The 22,951-nt window shown below is 39.3% G+C and overlaps 1 protein-coding gene across 1 annotated transcript in view; it reads left to right on the forward strand.

Moving 5' to 3' along the window:
- The window catches only part of SPHKAP (SPHK1 interactor, AKAP domain containing), a 166,741-nt gene extending 144,195 nt beyond the window's left edge, over window positions 1–22,546 (forward strand). The window contains exons 8-12 of the mRNA XM_004385841.2: window positions 11,927–12,112; window positions 13,987–14,073; window positions 16,599–16,651; window positions 16,743–16,927; window positions 22,309–22,546. Coding sequence (XP_004385898.2) covers window positions 11,927–12,112; window positions 13,987–14,073; window positions 16,599–16,651; window positions 16,743–16,927; window positions 22,309–22,452 — 655 coding nt within the window. The 3' untranslated portion in view covers window positions 22,453–22,546. The remainder of the gene's footprint in view (window positions 1–11,926; window positions 12,113–13,986; window positions 14,074–16,598; window positions 16,652–16,742; window positions 16,928–22,308) is intronic.
- The last annotated feature ends 405 nt before the right edge of the window (window positions 22,547–22,951 follow it).

Below are 22,951 nucleotides of genomic sequence, written 5' to 3' on the forward strand. Positions count from 1 at the left end.
ATGACTTAATCATGGCAGTATAATTGCAAAGGAACACTGTGGTATTGTTATTTCAATAGTTCTTTTGCAGAGTATTGTAATGTAGGAGACTCAGCTCATTAAATTTCTCCTTGTGTCACCTAGACCACATTCCTTAATCTCCGTTTACCGCCTTTTACTCTTCTGCAGGTAGGAATAATAGTACTTACATCATAAGAGGATTTTTAAGGTTTAAATAAAGAAAGGTACATAAAGCTCTTAATTTAGTGCCTAGCCCATTGTAAGAACTCAATAAATGTTTGCTTTGTTGTTGTTGTTGTTGTTGTTTCACGTTAGGGTATATGGTTGCCTTTACTCCAGGAGCTTTTGTCCCAAGAGAAACCTGTTACGAATAGCTTGGGAATTATATTAAATCAAGAGAACCCCCAGCGTGTGTAGGAGGAAAAATTAGTCAGATTTAGATTACATTTTCTAAACTCAGAGTCATTATTATGGGAATTGATGTGTCAAAATAGCTAAATACAAAATTGATTCCCTGGGAAACAGCTACTGCCCACTCAAGATGGAAGCAAGATGAAAACAAGTAACATTGGCACTCTTAATTCTCCTTGGGGATGGGGAAATATCAGGTCTTGAAGACATTTTTAGGCTGCTCTCTGAGGATAAGTATGAGGGACATTTCCATAACTCTTACTAAAAATTCCGTAAAGACTTAACATATTGAAATAAGAATCATTTTTCTTACTTTTCTTTATTTGATAAAGAGAGTAACAGCTTCAGGATCCATTATGGAAGTCACACCGAAATAGAAACACCTGTTGTCTTTTAGGCTACCACATCTTTCAAGGTACCTGAGTTATCCCCACTTGTAGGGAGTTTAAATGATTGAGGGTAGGTCTGTTCCTGATTCTGGGAAAAATTTATCCTATTGGTGGGCAGCAATGAGGCCTTAACTCAGCCCTCCGTCTCTGAGATAACTAAAGAGCAATGCTTCTCCTAACTTCTTGCTACTTTGAGACCATGAGGCATGAACAAAGAACTGGGAGTTCTAAGCATACACGTTGCACTTGCTGATATAATCTGATTTTTTAGAAATATATTTTATGGTGTGTACATATTTCCTCATTTATATTTGCTTCAAGAAAAAGTTACTCATACAACAAAGATGTGAGTGCTTATTCTGTGATATGCACTGTGATTGGGGCTGCAAACACAGGAGAAAATGGAGAGACTCATTATACACATGGCTCTTACATGCTAGCGGGGGAGACAAAGAACATGGGAAACTCCTTTGGAAAATGATTATTGCAGACTGTGATGAGAAAGAAATAAAAAGAATAACATGATAGAAAATAACTAGCTGGGGGAAATGGCTGCTTTAGATAGGATTTTGGTATTTGAGATGAAACCCAAAGGAAGAGAAGGTGCCAACCATGTGAAGAATTGAAGGGAAAGGCTTGCCTTCCAAGCATTATGGTGTTCTAGCTAGGCTGAAGAATCCTCCCACTGGAAGTCACCCAGACATCTTGAACTAAATATAAACATTCTTTTAAATATAGGACTGAGCTTACTACTAAACCAGTTACCGTTGAGTCAGTTCTGGCTCACGGAGACCCTATGTGTGTCAGAGTAGAACTGCACTCCATAGGGTTTTTAGTGGTTGGTTTTCCAGAAGTAGAACACCAGGCCTTTTTTTGAAGATGCTTCTGAGTGGACTTGAACCTCTAACCTTTCAGTTAACAACTGAGCGCATTAACCCTTTTACCACCCAGGGTAATAATTAATAATGTTGATATTAGAGGCCAAAAACAAAAGGAGCTAGAAATAAAAGTGGCAATTGACATTGACTCTGTGACTATTCTTGCAGCGTTTACCAGTCTCAGTAACTTACAAGCTCGTTTTTTAAACACCAGTGGAAACCAGGAATTGAAGTGGTGGGTCCATGAATTTTGAAGACTTGGAACTGAGACAAACCTCCACATCTGGAAAGGTTACATCCTCAGTAAAAGTGTGAATTAAAGGGAAAAGTTCACCTTTCGGTGTTAGGGCTCTAGGTAAAAGGAAAAAAGTCTCCCTAGGAATTTATAACAGCAGCTTGCCCTGGTGCATGCCTGGTATTATAATTTGCACCATTTCTGTGGTCCAGGAAACCTCAATCTAGTAAATTACCTTGATGCAATCTTAGGTTATTAACACTTTGAGAGCCTGGAAGAAGCAAAAGAAAATTTTCTGTAGAGATGTAAAGGATTCCCACAAATAAGGTGCCATCAAATATGAGTGCAGAACCTCAAATTACAGGACACACAAGGAATCAAGGCACTGTAAGCTATACTCAGCATAAACCTCAAATAACAGAATTAGTCCTACTATTTTCAGAGGTTGGAAATATCACATATAAACTAATGATATTTTAAATATATGGAGAAAACAAGGTACCTAAAACATGAGCAAGAAACAAACCACATTCAAAATAGGATGAGGTAGATTTTTAAAAATCCATCAATCAGTACAAGAGATGAAGAGCATAATCATTGAAATTAAATACATATACAGTCATTAAAATTAAAACCTCAACCTGAAGCGAGGACTATAGTAAAAGGTAAAAGGGAAGAGACTTCTGCTTCCAGCCATGATGGAATTACTGAAATAGGACTTGTTCTCCCTCTGTATGCAACCAGAAAACAAGGACAAATCCTCGTGAAACAACTGTTTTCAAACACTGGACAACAAGCAGTGCATTGAAAGAAGGAAAACAAATAAGATGAGCCTTACAATTGTCCTTTCTGCCTGGATTCCCTTTTCAGACAACAGTGCAAGGCAGGCAAGACTAAGCAGAGTTCACTAGAACCTCTGAGTTGAAGAAGCAGAAATTGGAGGGAGCTAAGCAAACAAAGAGCTCAGAAACCTGTAGAGGAATCCCCTCAAGTCTATTGCTGAACACTGAGCCATACATGCATAGGTAAAGCTCCATGAACCTAGGAACCTGTAAGCTAAACAAGTCCCTAAGCTCACCCAGAGCTGGGAGAACTTCAGCTCTGACCAGCCAGAGTAGAGAACGATGTTTAAGCACATGTAGAATTCTGTAGAGACCTCAAAAGGACCCCACCCTAGAAATAGGGCTAAATTAACCCTAGAGTAAGGGTTAATCTAAACCAGTTTTAACAAAACTTTTAAAACGAAATTGAAAAGATCGAACCAAACCAAAATTAATTTAACCTAGAACAAAATCCAGCACTGCTTAAAGACAAAAAAAATCCAACACTCAACAACATAAATTCACAATGTAGCATCCAATCAAAAATTGTTACACATTCAGAGAAGCAGAAGAATGTGACTCATAACCAGGAGGAAAATCAGTTAATAAAAACAGACCCAGAAATGACAGAGATGATCAAATTAGCAGACAAGGACTTTAAGCGGCTATTATAAATACGGTTAAAGATTTAAAGGTACACATGTCTAGGAAATTTGATGAGAATTATAAATTCACAAATCAAGAAATTCAATAATGCTAAGAAAGACAAACAAAAAGAAAACTCCATCAAGGCACATGATATTCAAATTATTAAAAACCAGTGATAAAGAAATAGTCTTAAAAACAGCCCAGAGAAAAGGAAACATTACATACTGAAGAACAAAATAAGAATTGCAGCAGATTTCTCATCAGAAGCAATATAAGCCAAAAGACAAAGAATAGTGTCTTTACAGTGCTGAAGGAAAAACAAAAACAAAAAATGACAACCAGTATTCTTTACTCAGCAAAAACATCCTTCAAAATAAAGGCAAAATAGTAACTCTTTTAGGAAAACAAAATCTATGCCCTGTGAGAGGTGCACTACAAGAAATGTTAATGGGAATTCTTAGGCTAAAGAAAAGTAATACGAATGGAAACTGAGGTCTACATAAAAGAATAAGGAGAACTACAGATAGTAAATATGTAGGTAAGTATATCTTTTCTTGTTTTGTAAATTCCATTAAAGGTTATTGACTATTTGAAACAAAAAATGTTTTATGACGTTAAGTAGAAAAAATATGAGAACTGCATCCTAAAGGGTGGGGGGAATGGAAGTATACTGTTCTAAAGATCTTTCATTATATGTTAAGGTGTATATTATAATTTAAAGGTAAAATGTGATAACTTCAAGATGGGTATCATAAACCCTGACGTAACTACTAAAAATATAAAACAATTATAACCAGAAGCCAATAGTATATATAAAAGGAAATGCTGACAACTGCTCAGTTAATCCAGAGAAAGGTATGAAAAGAAGGAAAAAGAAACAAAGAACGAATGGATGATAGAAAATTATTAAGATGATATATTTAATCTCACCTGTATTAAGAACTCAGCTGCTAACCCAAAGGTCAGCAGTTCAAATCCACCAGCTCTTCCCTGGAAACCTTATGGGGCAGTTCTACTCTGTCCTACAGGGTTGCTATAAGTTGGAATTGATTTGATGGCAACAAGATATTGATAGTTACACTAATTATTAATGGTCTACGCACTCCAATTAAAAGTCAGAGACTGTCAAACTGAACAAAAAAAAAAGCAAAACTCTACAAGTTGTCTACAAGAAATGCACTTGAAATATTAAGACATAGATAGGTTAAAAGAATATTTGAAAAATAAATAACATAGGAAAACTGAAGTGGCTACATTAATATCAGACAGAGTAGACTTGAAGACAAGGAAGATTAGCAAGGATAGAGAAGGGCATTTTATAATGATAAAAAGTTCAATTCACCAATAAGACATAATAATCCAAAGTATGTATACACCTAATAACAGAGCTTCAAATTACATGAAGCAAAGACTGAAAGTGCTGGAAGAAGAAATAGACAATTATAGTTGGCAATTTCACACTTCTCTCTTGGGAGGTTATAGTAGAAAGAAAATCAGTAAGGAATACAAGACTAGAACAGCATTATTGTTATGGATTGAATTGTGTCTTCCCAAAATATGTGTTGGACTCCTAACCCCTATACCTGTGGAGTAATCCCATTTGGGAATAGGCTCTTCTTTGTTATGTTAATGAATCTTTATCAGTGTACGGTGTGTCTTAAACCTAAGGATTTTAGAGATATAAAAAGAACAGATTAGGCACAGAGCAAGCAAGTACAAATGGGGGAAAGATAGATGCCACATAGAGATCTCCAAGGAACACCAAGAAGAATGCTAGAGAAGCTGAGACAAGGAATTTACCCGAGAGCAGACAAAGAGAGCCTTCCCCTAGAGCCAGCGCCCTGAATTTGAACTTCTAGGCTCCTAAACTGTGAGAAAACAAATTTCTGTTCGGGAAGTCATCAATGTTCTAACCTTTCACCTTAAGAAGCTAGAAAAGGATGATCAAATTAAACTCAAAATAATATTAAAAAAAAAAAAAACCTGTTGTCATTGAGTGGATTCCAACTCATAGCGACCCTATAGAACAAAATAGAACTGCCCCATAGGGTTTCCAAGGAGCAGCTGGTGGGTTTGAATTGCCAAACTTTTGGTTAGCAGCTGTAGCTCTTAACCACTGTGCCACCAGGGCTCCAAAGTAATATAAGGAAAGCAATAATAAAAATGAGAGCAGAAATCAGTTTTTATGAAAATGGAAAGGAATAAAGAAAATTAGAGAAACCAAAACATTTTTAGTCCAAAGATTGGTGAATAAGTACTTGTGTATGCATCTAAAACCAAAGTACAATGTTGAAAGTGTATATGTTTAATTTTCATGATTTTCTCTTTCAATGAACTTTTACAGTAACTAAACAACTGCATGACCCATTGGAAAGAACTGTAGTTATATACTTTTTTTTATTGTTACCTTCTACTTATGACAAGTGATTCTTGTTTTCCATTTACAGTAATGACTTAAAATTTATTTTTAAAAACAGCATGTTTGGCTGATTTAAAGAATTTTTCAGTAAATAATAATTCAGATGAAATATGGATATGGTAAAAATCAGGAACGTGCTTTGCAGATAAACAAAGTTGGGACAATACTAGGCTACATGATCTCTGCGGCCCCTGCCAGCTCAGAGATTCTGCAGTTGTATTTGATATGACATCCTGTCCTCTAAAGTTCTGTGTGTGAACTGTAAGATCAGAAGAGGGAAAAACCCATCTGCATACATCTGCATAACATATTTGTGCATTATTCATAAATAAATGAGCGAAGCTATAAATTTCTGCCAAAAGAAAATGAAAATTAGTGCTTTGGAAAATCATTATTCCTTCTGAATATCCTGTGATGTGACATGGAACATGAGATTTACTGTAAATAGAGCGTAAAATTGAGATAAAATAAAATATACTGACAGACTTATTTTTTAACCTGTATGTTCAATGTCAATCATTTAGATTTAACTTCTTCTTTAGTAAGAAATATCCTGGAATGAATTTTTCTAATAACATGAGGTCCTAATTTAGCAAGTAATTAGTCCAGAAAATGACATCTCAACCAGGCAAACAAATGGTTTTGGATTCCCCTCCTCTGTGCCCAGCACTTCACTCGTTTATACACCCTCTCCTTGCTTATCGACATGATTAGGTTCCAAAGACCAGGTAGTTATGTGAAATCAGATCACAAAATGGAGGATGATTATATCATTATATAACTGCCAAATTACATTATCACATAACTGCCAAACCACTACAAATCATGGCCCAGCCACGTTTACACATACCCTTAACCATCAAAGCCAGTGTTACTCTTGCCTGGCACCTCGGCATTCATTACTGCCAGACATGCATTGTTTATGCACAAAATTGTTGGATAGATTTTTTACCATTGCCGTAAATGCGAAATGTTGGATAACGAGATAGTTGATAAGTACGGAGAAGGTGTATTTTGTGCAGGATATGTGTATTGTTTCTATTTGTCATAAATGAATTTTCTTTCATTTGAATTTAACTGAATACTATGTCTTTGACTGGACCCATTCTTCCCCTTTCTCCTTGCTCAATTTGGAAAAGTCTCAACATTCTATAAAGGAAAAGCAAGCTATTAAGCTTATTGTTGTGTTGTCGTTAGGTGCTGTTGAGTCAATTCCGACTCATAGCGACCCTATGTACAACAGAAAGAAACATTGAGCGGTCCTGCGCCATCCACACAATTATTGTTATGCTTGAGCCCATTGTTGCAACCACTGTGTCAGTCCGTCTTGTTGAGGGTCTTCCTTTTTTTCACTGACCCCTTTACTTTACCAAGCATGATGTCCTTTTCCAGGGACTGATCCCTCCTGATAACATGTCCAAAGTGTGTGACCTCTTTTCACCAAATGTTAGCAGCAGAGCATGCTAGAAACATCTACACCTCAATACCATATCTGCCCAGAATGCTGTCAGAAGGAATTCTAGGGGCAAGGGACAAGGGAGGACAAAGCCTTTTGTGAAATTCCCTAGGTAACAAGTTCACACATCAAAAATGAGATTTTTAATCCTACCCCAAAAGTTATGCATTTGAAACCCTACAATAGAACTCATTTTTTAAAAAAATTAAAATATAACCATTTCTTGAAGAAAAGGTAACAGTAGTGATTCTAAGATTGAAGAAAGTTACACAGGCCTTTCTGTAGCCAATTTACTACCTCGAATAATACAGACCAGATGTCTTAGATTGGATTCCCTGGGAACAGACTGAGAGGGAGAGTTTCCTGCAGATTATTTGCTAGGCAGAGCACTCCAGAGAGACAGGTGGATATGTGTAAGGAAGTGCGGGAGGCAGGTGTGGGTAGAGGGAGAACTTGCTTCCAAACGTGTCTGCAACTGAGGCCTCAGCCCATCCTTATGGAACCTTTGAAACTGAGATGGTCCATCAGGTTTGGTGCAAATTGAAGCAAGGGGATGGGCATTTGTATTTGAATCAGCCCGTCATTGGTCCATCTACTGAGAGAGGTGCATCGCCTTGGCAGGGCAAAGCCATGTCCAAGGGAAATTCCCAGTGTGAACCACGGGCAGCCAGTATTCTCAGCAGCTGGCTGTGCAGTGACCTGGAGATGAGCATTCTGGTGTCCACTACTCCAAGTTACTATGTTTTTTTGTCATCAACTGAGAAGTACATTTTTGCTTTTTGTTGGTGTCCATTAATGTCATTCACTTCTATACTATATGTCTTTGATGACCATGTAGGTAGTGTGGGGAAATGATGTTCCACGAATATTCTCATATTTCTGTACAGTCAGGGCTTTCTGAACAAAGAACACTAGCGCCTGGGTTAAAGAATGATTGATAATAACCCTAAAGACAGAGACTTCCAGAGAGGTATAGAGATTTAGACCCCTAGAGCCATTTGGTTACACTCCAGGTGGTGAAGTGGAGACCTTCCCCCTCCTCTCCACAGAGAGGATTTGTTTGTACTGCAGAGCAAAGCACTCCCCACCCCACCCCAGAGACAGAGGTGCCAGCAGCTCCTATATAAGCCCCAAACTTCATAATTTCAAGGTTCTTCTGTGATGTAAACCTTACTGCACACACCAATGAACAGTGGGGAATTAGGGCATGGGGAACCAAAGCAAGCTGCTCTGTGAGTAAATAAATGATTGATCCCTAATCCAGAACTCTCGTGTTTCTGTGTGTGTGTGTATGTGTAAAATTGTGTGTAGCAGGCAAGCAGATGGAAAGTCAAGCTCATTAAGGACCTGCTTTCACCAAGTGTTAGCAGCAGATCATGCTAGAGACTGCCACATCTCAACACCATACCTATCCAGAATGCTGTTAGCTTACAAATAGTGTCACATCTCAACCCTTCACAGTTTTGCATTTAACAGGTAAAGCTATCTAAATTGAGAGTTTGGATTTAATTATAAAAGTACACACTTTTAACAACCACATGTTCATCTAAAAAATATTTGATATGCCCATAGCTCTGTTCCCAATATATAAAAAATATATAGAAAATTCTTAATAATGTAAGATATGTACACACATAACTATAGTGTAAAGTGGGAAGAATTAAATTCTAGCAAAAAGAAAAAGAAAAAAAAATTGCTATGACAATGCAAGCAAGAGAGATGACCTCAGCTAGGGAGATTAAGGAAGCAGGGCTTCAAAACTTTTGAACCGGTTGAGTCATGGCCGAGGAAGCAAAAGTTGAACAGACCTGAATTTTTAAGATTTGGGTGATCTGGAACCATAATTGGGATGGGAAAAATTATGGGTTGAAGCCCTGGAATGGGAGACTCGCAAGAGGTATAGTGAGCCCTTTCAGAAGCCTGATGTGTAAGACTGGATTATTGCCAGGACTGAGGAGAGTGACATACATTCAAAGTGGTGTGGTCAGCCACCATCTTTGAGCGGGGCACTGCTGTTTCTGACTGCAAAATTCTATGGGCAAGAGATTTGGTTGCTATGCAATGTGTACACTGCCATTGTTTTCTAAGAACGAGATTAAGATTCTAGCCAGGCTTTGGCCCATAATTTTTCCCATTCTGGTTATGGTTCCGGTTCACCCAAATTTAGAAAATTTGGTCTGTTCCGGTGTTGCTTCCTCAGCCATGACTGAACTTCAAAGGACAAGTTCAAAGCCCTGTAAGGAAGGCTGCAGGGAGGCAGGAGCATGTCAGCTGGACACTGAAAGGTGGTTAAAAGCAAAGCTCGGAAAAAGGCATTATGAAACTTGTGATTCTTAACGATTTATATAATTTACTAATAAAGAATAATAGTTAATGAAGAAATGACAGCAGTGAGTTTTGGTTTTGTTTTGGTTTGGTTTTTAAGTACTTAATATGCCAGGCACTAAGCTAATTGCATTAAATGAATTTTAATTTCTAATTTATTTCTCCCAAAAACCCTTGTGAGATAGGCATTATTATTTTGCTTAGATAGGATTATTAACTTGTTCAAGTTGAACAGGTGACAGGTGGTAGAACTGAGATCTACCAAAAGTTAACTCCAGGTACAATGCTCAAAGCATCCCATTCTCCAGGGTTTGGTCAGAGAAAATAATAGGGGCAAAGGCAGAGAGGTAGAAAGCCCTGACATGTTTGAGCAACAATAGTTTTCTTCGGTAAAATGGTGACTAGGGTAGAGGGAGATGGAGCTGATAAGGAGAGGAAGGCTATGAATAATAGGGTTTAGCTTCAGGGAGAATCTGATGGTTTTTGACAATAGTGACTAAAGATATGCTTTAGGACTATTAATCTGGCAGCAGTGTGAAGGTTTTGGACATGGCTAAATAGGTAGGGTGCAAGAGAAGCTGTTAGGAGGCTGAAACAATAATGGTGCAGCCAAGGGAGAATGGCAGAATGCCTGGCCAAGTCTCAAAACTTGAGGTCTAATGTCTGGTACTAACTATTCTTGTCACCTTAGACAGGTGATTTGACCTCTTTGTCCCTCTGCATCCTTATCTACAGAAAATCTTGGTGGCTCCTTCCAAATCTAAAATTCTAGGAATTTATTGTTAGTGGTTGTTAGTTGCCTTCAAGTTGGCTCTAACTCATGGTGACCCACATACAACAGAACAAAATGTTGTCCTGTCCTCTGCCATCTTCACAATCACTCGTATGTCCAAATCCATTGTGGCAGTCACCGTGTATTTTGAGTGCATTTCAACGTAGGGGGCTCATCTTCCAGCACTATGTTACACTATATTCTGTTGTGATCCACAGGGTTTTCATCGGCTAATTTTCAAAAGTAGATCACCAGTCCTTTCTTCCTAGTTTGTCTTAGTCTGGAAGCTCCACTGAAATCTGTCCACCATGGGTGACATACCAGTGAAATACCAGTGACATAGCTCTCAGCATCATAGCAACACACGAATCACCACAGTATGGCAAACTCACAGACAAGTGGTGATAGAGGGACCTAAATTAGGATAATGTCAGTGATCCCAAGAGACAGAGGTATGTGACTATTTAAGAGATGATTCAGAGAAGAAACTGAAAGAATACAGAAACTGATTGAATGCAGAAGGCAAGAGGGAGAAATTAGAAGACTGCAAGATTTTTAGCCCAGATACCCAGGAAGATAGTAGGAAGATAAGTAGAAATAGGGGCACAGGAAAAAGATAGGAGGACAAATAGGTTTCATTTAAAATATATTGACTTTGAGACATTAATGAGACATAATGGACGTGTTCAGAAGAACTGCTGAAAAAGGAGCCCCAAAATCAGGAAAAGGGGTCGTGGCTGGAATTCATATTTGGAAGCTGTTTTCATAGGCAAGAGAGTAGGTGAGATTGCCTAGCGATAGATCGAGGAAAGGAGGGCAGAGAATCCATCAGAGCTGGTTATAGCCACACATACAAAGGAAACAGAATCAGTTTCCAGGCGAGGAGCCGCCAGCGAGGTAGAAATTCATGGGAGGCTGGGAAGGCGAGGCTTCAAGGAGAAAAACCTGTTTATTCAACCATTAAATGCTATGGGGAGCTACTTGATCTAAAAGACTAATCCAGAAATCAGGAGTTCCAGAGGGAGGGGAATGGTGAAAAGGTGACCGTAAGTACAAATATCCTTAGAGACATTATAGGGAAAATAACTTGGGGACCAACATAACTGGAGTGGGTATTTTCCTCCAAACACAGCCCCCATACCACTGGCATTAGAAACACCTGGGTGGTTGATTAAAATGCAGATGTCTGGGCCTCACACCAGAACTACTGAATCATAACCTCTCAGGAAGATTGTTCAGGTATCTTCATTTTAAACACTACCACCTCCCAATAATTCTTATCGTACAGACCAGGATGACTACTTCAATGTGTTTTTCAAATGAATGGAGAGCGTTGGTGGAAAGGGATTAATTGAAGAGACAGGACAGCTGATGGAGAGGAATTCTGAAAAGGCAAGGTAGGATCTAGGGTGCCAGCAGAAGGATTAGTCTTAAAAGACAGACTCTTCCCACGTCCAACAGCATCCTACTCACCACGGCGGAGACCCAGGCTCAACAGAGTGGCCAGCATGTTCCCATGAAAAGTTCTGTTCGGTGCTTCCAGTCTTGGTAATAATATCTTACTGTTTTTAGTGACAGCCTTGATGCCAGAGACGTACCAGAGGCTGAAATGTCAACAGAAGCCAGAGACCCCAGTGAGTTCCCCAGCCCTCCCAGCAGCAGTGAGGAGAGCACAGGCAGCTGGTCTAAGCTTGCTAATGAGGAGGACAACCCGGACGACACCAGTAGCTTTCTGCAACTCAGTGAGCGATCCATGAGGTACCTACCTGCTCTTCACTTGACTTCTGAGAGAAACAGGTTCTCAACACAGATTCCAAAAACTCATTTTGCTAGTTCTCTGCAAAGGGTCCCTAATAGAGCATAAAGGGAAGCTCCCACTGAGTCCAGATGTCTGCCTGTTGTGATTTGTGCTGAGCAGTATCTTAATATCCAATTACAGCTTAAGTTACCTTGGCCAAGGTTAAGAGTCAGGTTAACCTGCAAGCCCTAGCTAATGCATTCAGGGATGACAACTGTGAATTTTTAAATAAGAGCTGCTATTACACCTCATGTGTTTGATACCTTCTTTCTGGTTCATTTGTATTTCAGATGCAACACAGGCTGGGTTTACATGAGGCAAGTTTTTCCACACTGTGTTGTGTTGTTTGGACCGATCTTCTCCTTCCTCTCCCCTACCCTCTGTATTGTTGCTCTGGAAAAGCTAGAGCAGAGCTTGTGAGAGAGAGATCAGGTTTGGAGGGATGGAGGCAAGCAGAACACTTGAACCAAAAAATCTTCCTCTGTGTGATGGAAACTCTAAAAGAATCTCCACATTTCTCCCCAATGTCTTATTTGATCCTGGACCAACAAGGCCACAGACTTTCCAGAAAGTCCAATGGGAAAATGTGGCTCTGAACCATCTGGGTGGGTGGGTCTTTGAAAGTTTTTTGTCTTGCAGTTCAGGCTGTGCATATACTTAGGCAAATTTTACAATGTTAAACAATTTGTCTAAAATTCCAAAAACTAGAGGGAAAGGCTACAAGATAGATAGAGGAGGCAAGGAGAACTCACCTGTTCAGAGTTAACAGCAGGAGTTTATTGGGTTAATTCCCTCCACTGCGATGTTTGAGTCATCAGATTTCAATCTGTGAATGTATTTGGTATCCTACCCAAAATCCCAGGCTAGAATTTAAAATTGAGGGACTCTAGATGTTACTCATGGTACTCCCTAAGGAAGACCGCCCCAGTACATGGTACACCAGCACTTGTCTTTTACAACTTTGCTTTATAGGAAATGTCTTGGGAAATAGAGAAGGTGTGAAGAAACTCACTGGGATTAGTGAAATTGGATGAGTTCCATTTCACAAGTACAGACAGAGCTTAGAAACTGGCTCAATTCTACTGTGTTTCAGTGAGTAAGTGCCAGGCTAGTAACTATACCATCTGTTGATTGCACAGCCTACAAAAATGATGCAATATATGATTCTTCCTTTTCTAGGATACATAAGGTATCAGGTGTTACTCTTTCTGAAGGATTTTAGGATTAAGGAGCTATAAAACTTTAACACTGCCCAACTTTGTACTGGTGAATTCTGGAGTCCCATAGGAAAACAATAAGCCAGGGGTATATCCTGTGGAATGTCCCTCAGGAAAAATCTCCTAAATGGAAAATGGAGAACTTGAGTCCACTGGTTTCTATCAGAAGCCAAGAATCAGACAGATAAGCATTCCGGTATCTCCCCAAGCCAGCATTTTCAGAAGTATCTTAGTCTCTGCAGATAGCCCCAGGGAGTCTCTTGCTGATAGATGAACATCCTTGCTCTGACTAGAAGGAGGAAGAAAAGAGGCATGCCGATTGTTACTCACTAGGCATGATCTACCAGGTGTGGCACCACTTCAGAAATTAGAAAACATTATTATTATTGTTAATATTATTACATTATTGCTTTCTGCTTGAGCCTGTTAGGTTTCTGTCTTTTGTTGTGTTTCCCCCTGGTTTGGTCAGAAATAAATGTAACTTAGAAGTCCTAGAGTCAAAGCAATATTCTTCTGGGGACAAAAGGAAGGATCTCTTAGAAAGATGGAACATCAGTATCGGCAGTGTGGCCAGGTGGTGGAGACTGGCATTAATATGTAAATTTTTGCTTTGTCAGCAATGGTAACAGTAGTGCCACTAGCAGTCTTGGCATTATGGACCTGGAGATTTATCAGGAAACCATGCCATCTTCTCCCATGATTAAGTAAGTAGCCACTGAGATGCGGTCATTGTGAGACTACTACCCAATTTCCTCTGATAATCCATTCTGCTCATCCAGATTATGCCCAGCCACTGATCTCATCATGTCTGTGTGGCTGTGGTTCCCAGAGCTTGTGGTTCTATTTCACTGGAACAAGAACTCGGGTCTAGAATAGGCCCCACCCTATGCCACCTGCTTTATGGGTTATAAATCATCTCCCTCTGGTATACTTATTTCAGATAAAGCTGATTAGTATAATCAGAAGTGTATGTCATTTTACCTAGTTGGACACATAGAAGCAAAAATCCAGTTAAATTGTACTAAGCCAACCAAGATAGACTATATAGTTCAACAGAATATGGTATATTCCAAAGGAAAGCCTTTTTCTTTACTTGTAGACACTTGGGCTTATCACTACCAAATATGTCTACGTGCTATGATGGAGATGTAGCATACCTACTCAGTGACTCTGCTCCCCACAATATGGCGACCTTCTAAAAGGCCAAGGGCAAAATGCACTTAGAGAAGCACAATATGTGTTACATAAAATATGGTGCAGAAACAATATGTGTACTACTGTTTCATGAGAAACTATTTGTTCTGTAAACCTTCACCTAAAGTACAATATATATATATATATATATATATGGTACAGAAAGGGAAGGCAACATGAAGTCAGGACGATTTCTAGAACTTGTGATTACTCTAGAAAATTCAGTGAATTGAAATCTATTTGTGACCATTGTGGCATGGCTTATTGTTTGGAGATTTCTGAAATTCTGGAAAAGTGAGAAGGAAGTATAGGACAAAAGTTGTACTCCCTGACCTGTTCCCTCAATCACTATCTATAGCTAAAGGATTTTCAATTCACCCTTCACCCAGGCATCCACAGTGATCAAAAGTTGCCATGCATCCTTTGTTGCCCCACACAACCATTATGCAAACATAGAGATGAACAAACACATTATCTTGTGTTTTGTTTTCTTTTTAAAAGGAAAACCAAAAAAAAGCAAAACTACTTTGGAGTGAATTTACTTTTCTCCTCCAGGAAACTTTGGTTTAACTACGTTTTCTGTCTTTCTCCATGATACGAGCCTAGGACCCCACAGCCTGTATGTATTCAGAGAAAGCCAAGACCCCCCCACCCTACAAGCAGCATCTTGCAGGTCCGGAATAATAGAAACTGAGCTACCATCTGTCATTTTCACTCATGTCACTCGTATAGAGATGGAGCAGAAAATTTAGACCCTTGGGAAATTGACCATTCTTCTGCAAATAATTAGGTATGAATGAAAGAAAGACTGTATCGAGCCTTGTCAACTTCAGACTCCTCTCAAAATCAGGAATAAAATGGAGTTTATCAGCTAGGCCTTAGCAGTCACAGAAAGTATAAGGGAGAATCCTCTATCATCATTTTAAGAGCCTTTGTACTCTAATTTCTAGACAGGACAAAAATATAGGACAACCACCGGCTTCCCAACGCGCTCACTTCCTTTCATCTGTGGAGCCGTATGTTCTCACTTCGTAAGCATCTGCTGAATCCCCCGACTCTGTACAAGGCTCTGTAATAAGTTCTCACCATAGGAAAATACCTCAAGTATTAAAAATTGCCATATCTAATGAAATACTTCAGTTATGAGTCCCTAGTTCCAAACTACTCAACTTACTGCAACTGCCTAATAAAAAGAAAGAAAAGAGTTCAACGTAATTGAACTATTTTGTTGTATAATTTAAATTCTGTAGTCTGTTGATTGTCTTTTCCCTTATTTTAGAAAAAAGAATCATATACAGGTAGAAAGGTATTTTTCTAGATTAAAATGTGTACTTATGCTGTTATCATAGTACAGAAAAGATACCATTGCGACAAGATGGAAACACACAGACTTTTAAATGACAAGTAAAATACAACAGAAGGATAAATCCCTAAATCAGAATGAATGACCTACAAAATCTCTCCTTGACTGTTTCAACCTAGGAAGGAGGTTTACGGAAGGGGAGGTTGAGTAGAATAGAAGGATACATCTTGCAAGAATCTCCCACACCAATTATTTCTACTAAACCCATACATAAAGATTATCTGGCCTTTTTGAGGGAAGGATATTTATTGCAGACCCTGTGTTATTGTTGTCGGGTGCCATCGAGTCAGTTCGGATTCATAGCGACCCTGTGTACAACAGAATGAAAACACTGCCTGGTCCTGCGCCATCCTCACAGTCATTGCTATGCTTGAGCCCATCGTTGCAGCCACTGTGTCAATCCATCTCGCTGGGGGTCTTCCTCCCTTTCACTAACCCTCCAGTTTACCAAGCATGATGTCTTTCTCCAGGGACTGGTCCCTCCTTTGTACCCTATAGTCTTACTTAATAATCACATTGGTATTTTCCCAGCATCACTTTAGTGTATGAAAACAAGTAACCTAGAACAAACTTTAAAAGCTTTTAGGTCAGTAAGACCCATCACTTCATCTTCCATTTACAGCTTACTCTTCCTAAATATTACCAACCATATACTGTTGTTTTCTCCCCAAGTGAATTAGTAGAAGAAAAGGAGATTCTTAAAGGACAGTCAGAACACATAGAGGGTAAGGCACAAGTTCCCATAATTTTGACACACAATTGCCTGCAATCTCTCTGTGGAAAGCATAGTAAAACTGTGGTTGTGTCTGTGTTCAGCACGTACCTCTGGACTGCCGTTGGGAACAGCCAGCCACCAGCGGAGCATGCTGGTGATCAACTTTGACCTGGAGCCAGAGTGTCCGGATGCTGAGCTCCGAGCCACTCTGCAATGGATAGCTGCCTCCGAACTTGGCATTCCCACCATCTACTTTAAGAAGTCTCAAGAAAACAGAATTGAAAAGGTATCCAATTTCTGTGTTTGGATAGGACACCAATAAAGCTTTGGGTTTTCATCAATACTAGAAACCCAGTCAATGTCCAGTTAATCACTGGACATTGAATTGTTTGTTCCTGACTTTTCAACTTGAAATTATGGCTAGAACATTGAAACATTCCACATAAATATAAACATCATTACTGTTTCTTGGACCCTCACTGTATCTCAGCTGATCAATGGCTATGAGAGAAGTAAAGTGGGGAGATGAGAATTTTTTCATATCTCCTTGTTCTGGAACCAAACTCTTCATAACATTCATTTAAATAAAAGGAGAAAGCAAAGGAAATGAAATATACTAGATACCACTATGATATATAAAATAGGCTGTGGCATGGTGCCTAGGGGAGGCATTTTTAATTCTCTACCAGAACAGATTTACACTAGGCAGGTTTCTCATTTTCATTCCACACTTACCAGAAGTATAAAGCTGGTGAATAAATCCTTGGCCAACGTCAGAATGAATAGCATCTATCATTCTAGTTCCATGTCTCTAAGACCTACCGCTACCTGTGATGGAATTTCAACTATTAATGTCTTCAACCTCCATTTTCCATAATTTGAAAACATGCTGCTTTTTAAAGTTTTCAAATTAATCATCATGTTCTTATATTGGTTTCCTAAAGCTGTTCAACAAATTACTATATACTTAAGCAGCTTAAAACAACAACCAGTTGTTCTCTGCTCAGGGTCTCACAAGGCAGAAATCAAGGTGTCAGCCTAGCTGGGTTCTCATCTGGAAGCTCTGGGAAGAATCTGCTTCCAAGCTCATTCAAGTTGTTGTCCTAATTCAGATTCCTGGGCTCCTTCTGGAACCTTAATCACTTTCTGGGGGTGGAGCCCAAAATATGCTTTTTTAACAACTTCCTCCAAGTGAAGTGATACTGACAAACTCTAAAGTTTGAGACCCACCTTCCTCAGAAATATCCTGAAGAAGTGGCAGAATCTGAGGTGACCATATATTATGCTAAATGCCAAGGCAAAGATTGCTGATAATCCTAACACCCAATAATCTAAAACAGTTTATATATTTAATTCACAATGACCTTGACATCAGTTAAATTCAATCTACTTAATTCAAAGCAAAAAAAAAAAAAAATCGTGAGAGCAAATGGCCTAAAAATAAAAAAATACACTCAAGTTGCTAATAGAAGAGAAGTAAGTAGCCTCACGTCTAATTTCTTATTCCATTCCACATGCAAAGTGGTAGAAGGCGAACAAGAGAGAAAATGTTGATGGTCTGGACTATTGACTTAACTTTTCCAAAAAAAACTACCCTGGAAATCTCGGTTGTGAAGAAACACATCAAAAAGGAAGGAAAAATAATAAGGAATGAGTAGATACCAACGCTCTTCATTTGTAAATATAAGAAACTGCCTTTGGCTGGGTCTTTAGCCATGGTTCCCAAACTTAATTGCCCATTAGAATCACATGGGAAGCTTTCACAACCCCAGATGCTCTGACTAATTAAATTAGAATCTCTTCTGGGGACAGGACCCAGGCATCACTGGTCCCTGGTGATTCTAGTGTGCAGCTACAGTTGAGAATCACATCTCTCCAGGCCATAAAGTATTGCAGGAACCATATAGGGACCAGCTCACTTGCACTCATGAAACCTAATTCTACTGTGGAACAAAAGAAGGTAGCTGCTTTCTGAAATCTAGGTTGAATGTTTCCAGAAAACCATATTGGCTTGCAACAATTCCCATGGATCTCAACATATGATTTTGTAAGCAATTAATCTAAATAGTGAAAAGCACCTGAGAATATAAAAGTCATCTACCATGGGATGCTTTTCTTCAAATGAGTCTACCAATGATACGTTGTTGTTATGTGCTGTCAAGTCAATTCTGACTCCTAGTGACCCTATATGACATAGTAGAACTGCCCCCATAGAGTTTCCTAGGCTATAATCTTTACAGAAGCAGATCACCAAGTCATTTTTCTCTCAGAGCCACTGATGGGTTTGAGCCACCAACCTTTTGAAGAGCAGCTGAGTGCTTCTCAGGATGTAAGTTCTTTTAGCTTCCTAAGACTAAATATTTGCTCAAGGAAGCCTAATTATAATTGATTTGTGAAATGACAGGAAATTAAACATTTTGACTTTTATATTTCCAGTGCAGTGGAAAGAAAAACCCGTATCCTTGACATGCTTCAGCTCATTAAGAAAATACCAAGGCAATAATAACATGGACAGGCACAATGAAAGACTGAGGGCCAGCTGCTAGATAGAATGTGGCTTAAAAAGGCCATTGTCTGTAGTAATGAGCTGGAAATGTCCTTTTCTGGCTTCTTCACAATTTTAGCTTCATTTTTACGTAAATTTTTTTTTTTTTTTAAATGAATGGAGGAAAGAAAGCATGAGCCCTTCCTGGTCATAAGCTCTGCAGATGTTTCAAGGTCTCAACGTCCGAGATAAGTCGTCACAGCCTACAAGCCTGCTGTCTTTAGTGGGGCCAGAACATTTCTTTAAATCTGCTTTATTGGAGCATCAGCCTGGACTTAGAGACAGTGAAGCAGGTTCTAGCCTATGACCATTCCACAAGCGTTTTCTTTTTTATTGTGGTAGTATATATATGGAGTCCTCGGATCTTGCAAACGGTTAATGCACTTGGCTGCTAACCAAAAGGTTAGAGGTTCATTTCCACCCAGAGGTGCCTCAGAAGAAAGCCCTCACGATCTACTTTGGAAAAATCAGCCACTGAAAAACACTATGGAGCACAGTTCCACGCTGACACACACGGGGTTGCCATGAGTCAGAAATGACTCCATGGCAACTGGTACTGCTAGGCTCCGTTCAGCCTTCTCCTACCCATGGCTTCCAACCATTTTTGTGGTGCAAGCTCTCAGGAGAAAAGTATTGAGCAATCAGCTCCAAGATGTGCATATTTAATTTTTAATGGTGTATGTACAAATACATTATCTAAAATTCAAGAATGAATACGTCAAGTTTGACCTCAATGATACTGGATGGCAATCTATATTTCAAACTCTTGACAACTTTGAATGTATATTTGACTATCATTTGATCATTAATACCTTCATTCAGCAACTGTGTATTGAGCACCTACTAGGTGCTGGCATAAAATATAAAAAGACAGTCACCACGTCCTTCCCCTGGGAGTTTACTATCTGGAGTGTAGCTGCCATCTGCCTGTCAGTCTGTCTCCCTTTTCACATCATCCTGAAATGCTTTGAGGTACTGTTTATGTTTCCAGCTGTTAAAAGTATTTCAATTTCCAGCTTAGAAAACTGCTTTATTCTGATTAAGCCAACACAAAGCAAGCAAGTACAATAAAGCCCTGATTTCTGTAACCATGCAAATAGTTGGTGCAATCACAGCTAGGAGAAGAAACATAATTTAATAGTAGTTCTCTAGAAAGACAGTTTCTCAGTAATTGAAATGAATTAACAAATTCAAACTGGAGAGGAAGAAAAAGGCCAGAAGGAAATTAGCCTTCCAAGTTCTGGATGATCTCAAAAGTCTGAGCATACACGGAAAGAGGAGAGTATAAAAATCCGACAAGGAAACATTGAAGAAATAGTAACTAAACCACAGTCCTCGTCTTTCTAACAAATAAGACTTTCATCCTCATAAAATACCAGATTCTCAGCCTCTGCTATCCCCCGGTGCTCCAAATGCATATCAACGCCATGTTCTCCTTGCACCAAATTGAACCAAGGTGGTGTAGTAGAAAGAGGAGTGGACTAGAGTGTTAAAATACCGTGGATTCTTATGTCCACTTTTCATTTCTCAAGTCTTCACTTTTTCATCTGTAAGTGCCTACTTCACAGGGTTTTTTGACAGAATTGAATAAGATTACATACTGCAAAAGTACTTGCTATAGTTTCTGGCTGTTAGTAATTTAATTTTCTTTAAAACTCTCTGACTAGGGAGTTTGAGAGGGCTTCACTGGACTTTATCACACATTTTCATCAAGAGAACTCTCTGTAATAATTCACCCATTTTTTTCAACCCTCCAAACCCACAATTCACTTGCAGTTTAGAACTTTCTAAGTTGTGGCCAATTGTAGCCAGTACCAATAACCAGGTGATAGATCTAGAGTGTTTCCTCAGTCTTTCCTTTTCCTGTCGCTGTGGAAAGACAACCTCTTCGTTGTTGTTGTTGTAAAAATATATATAACACAACATTTGCCAAGTCAACATTTTTTCCATGTATAATTCAGTGACATCAGTTAAATTAATCATGTGGTACAACCATCACCGGTATCCACTGCCAAGTTTTCTGTCACCACAAACACGTACTCAGTGCTTCCTAAACAATGGCTCCCCTTTTGCGCCAAAGCCAGCCTCTCTTGATGCTTCATCTTGGCATATTATGGGGAAGAGGAAGCTTTTCAAGATGAGTGAGGAATGAGTAGGTTGCCCTAACTAAAAGTTTAGCACTTGATTAATTTGTCATATTTATATTTATTTGGCAGATGTATTTTCAGATATATTTGGCAATGCGCATATCCTATGAGAAATTATTTGTAATACGGGTAGAGGGAACTGGGCGCCATGTTTTATAGACCTGCCAAAGGAGTCCAACCCAGGAAACAACTGACGTGAGGAAATATTCCAAATATCTGAAAGACTGACCCTTGAAAGGAGAATTAGTATTGTTCCATCTAGTCCTCTGCAATCAGTAGATGGAAACCACTGTGAGGGAAATCCAATCCCAGTGTTGGGAGGATGATCTGCCTCTACACCTCCCATCCAGGCTGCCTAAGCAGAGGCCTTGGGCCCAGAACCTTCTCTGATAAGGAGGCTGGGAATTAGATCTCTCTCTCTTTCCTCCAGTTCCTTCTTCTTATCAGGGAAGCCTCCCTCCCTGTTCTGGGCCCACAGTAACTTTCTCTGTCTCTTGCTGATATACTGGTACCATATGGTACTTGACCAATCCCATTTCTATATCTGTTCCCAGTGGGGAGAGAATGGGGTCTTCTTCAACTACAGCACAAGAGAGGTACGCATGGAACATCTGCCCTACACTGGCCACAAGGGGGGACTCACTGGCCATGGGAGACCAGCGGCCACTAGTGAAGCTAATCTCGCTCTATCTCTTCTCCATGCGCATAAACATTATCCCATGCACTGTCAGAGCATGTGGATTATGTCTTTTGTTGGTGACCTCAGCCCTTAGTGCAACATCCAGTTTAGTTGAAAGAAGAACTATCTAATAATCTGAACTGTCTACAAAGGAGATACACTGTCCTGTATAGTAGTCCCCTGTCATAGAGTTATTCATAGACTAGAGAGCCCTGGGCAGGAAAATGGAAACGGGATAAGGCTTTACAAGACTGAAACCTCTGTGTTGCACATTCTAACTCTATACTTTATTTTAGTTTCTAGATGTGGTGCGGCTGGTTCATCAGAAGTCCTGGAAAGTGGGAGATATCTTTCACGCAGTTGTCCAGTACTGCAAAATGCATGAGGAGAGGAAGGATGGGGTCCCGAGTCTCTTTGACTGGCTCTTGGAACTGGGATAAGGCAGCTTGCCCTGTAGAGCATCCCTTTCCTTTACTCCAGCTTAGATTCCCATGGTTTTCACAATGCTCTAAACTTTCTCAAAACATTGCATCCTGTTAGCAAAAAAAATCTGCTGCTCAAGTTTACTGTACATGGAATAAATCTGAGGAAAAGCAGAATATACGTCTGTACAAATCAATACATCCTGTGGGTGAGTTAAAAAAAACTTGCATTAGAATGGCTGGAGAAAGAAACTACAATGGACCCCAACTTAGAAACCTTATAATCAGGCCCATACACCAGGAAAGCTGCACTCACGTATCTTTAATAATGTCAAATGATATGTCATATCTACAATTATGTGCATCAACTGGAAACCAATTCACTGGTCAAGATAATTTTGTAAACTATGCTGTCACTTCTACTTTCTTTGTCTGAGAAGATGAAGGCACTACCAACCCATTAAGATATGAATGAGAAACTTCCAGGACTTTTATATAAAAGATTTCCACATTCAGA

Source organism: Trichechus manatus, unplaced genomic scaffold (assembly GCF_000243295.1).
Source record: "Trichechus manatus latirostris isolate Lorelei unplaced genomic scaffold, TriManLat1.0 scaffold00147, whole genome shotgun sequence".
NCBI classification, from domain to species: domain Eukaryota; kingdom Metazoa; phylum Chordata; class Mammalia; order Sirenia; family Trichechidae; genus Trichechus; species Trichechus manatus.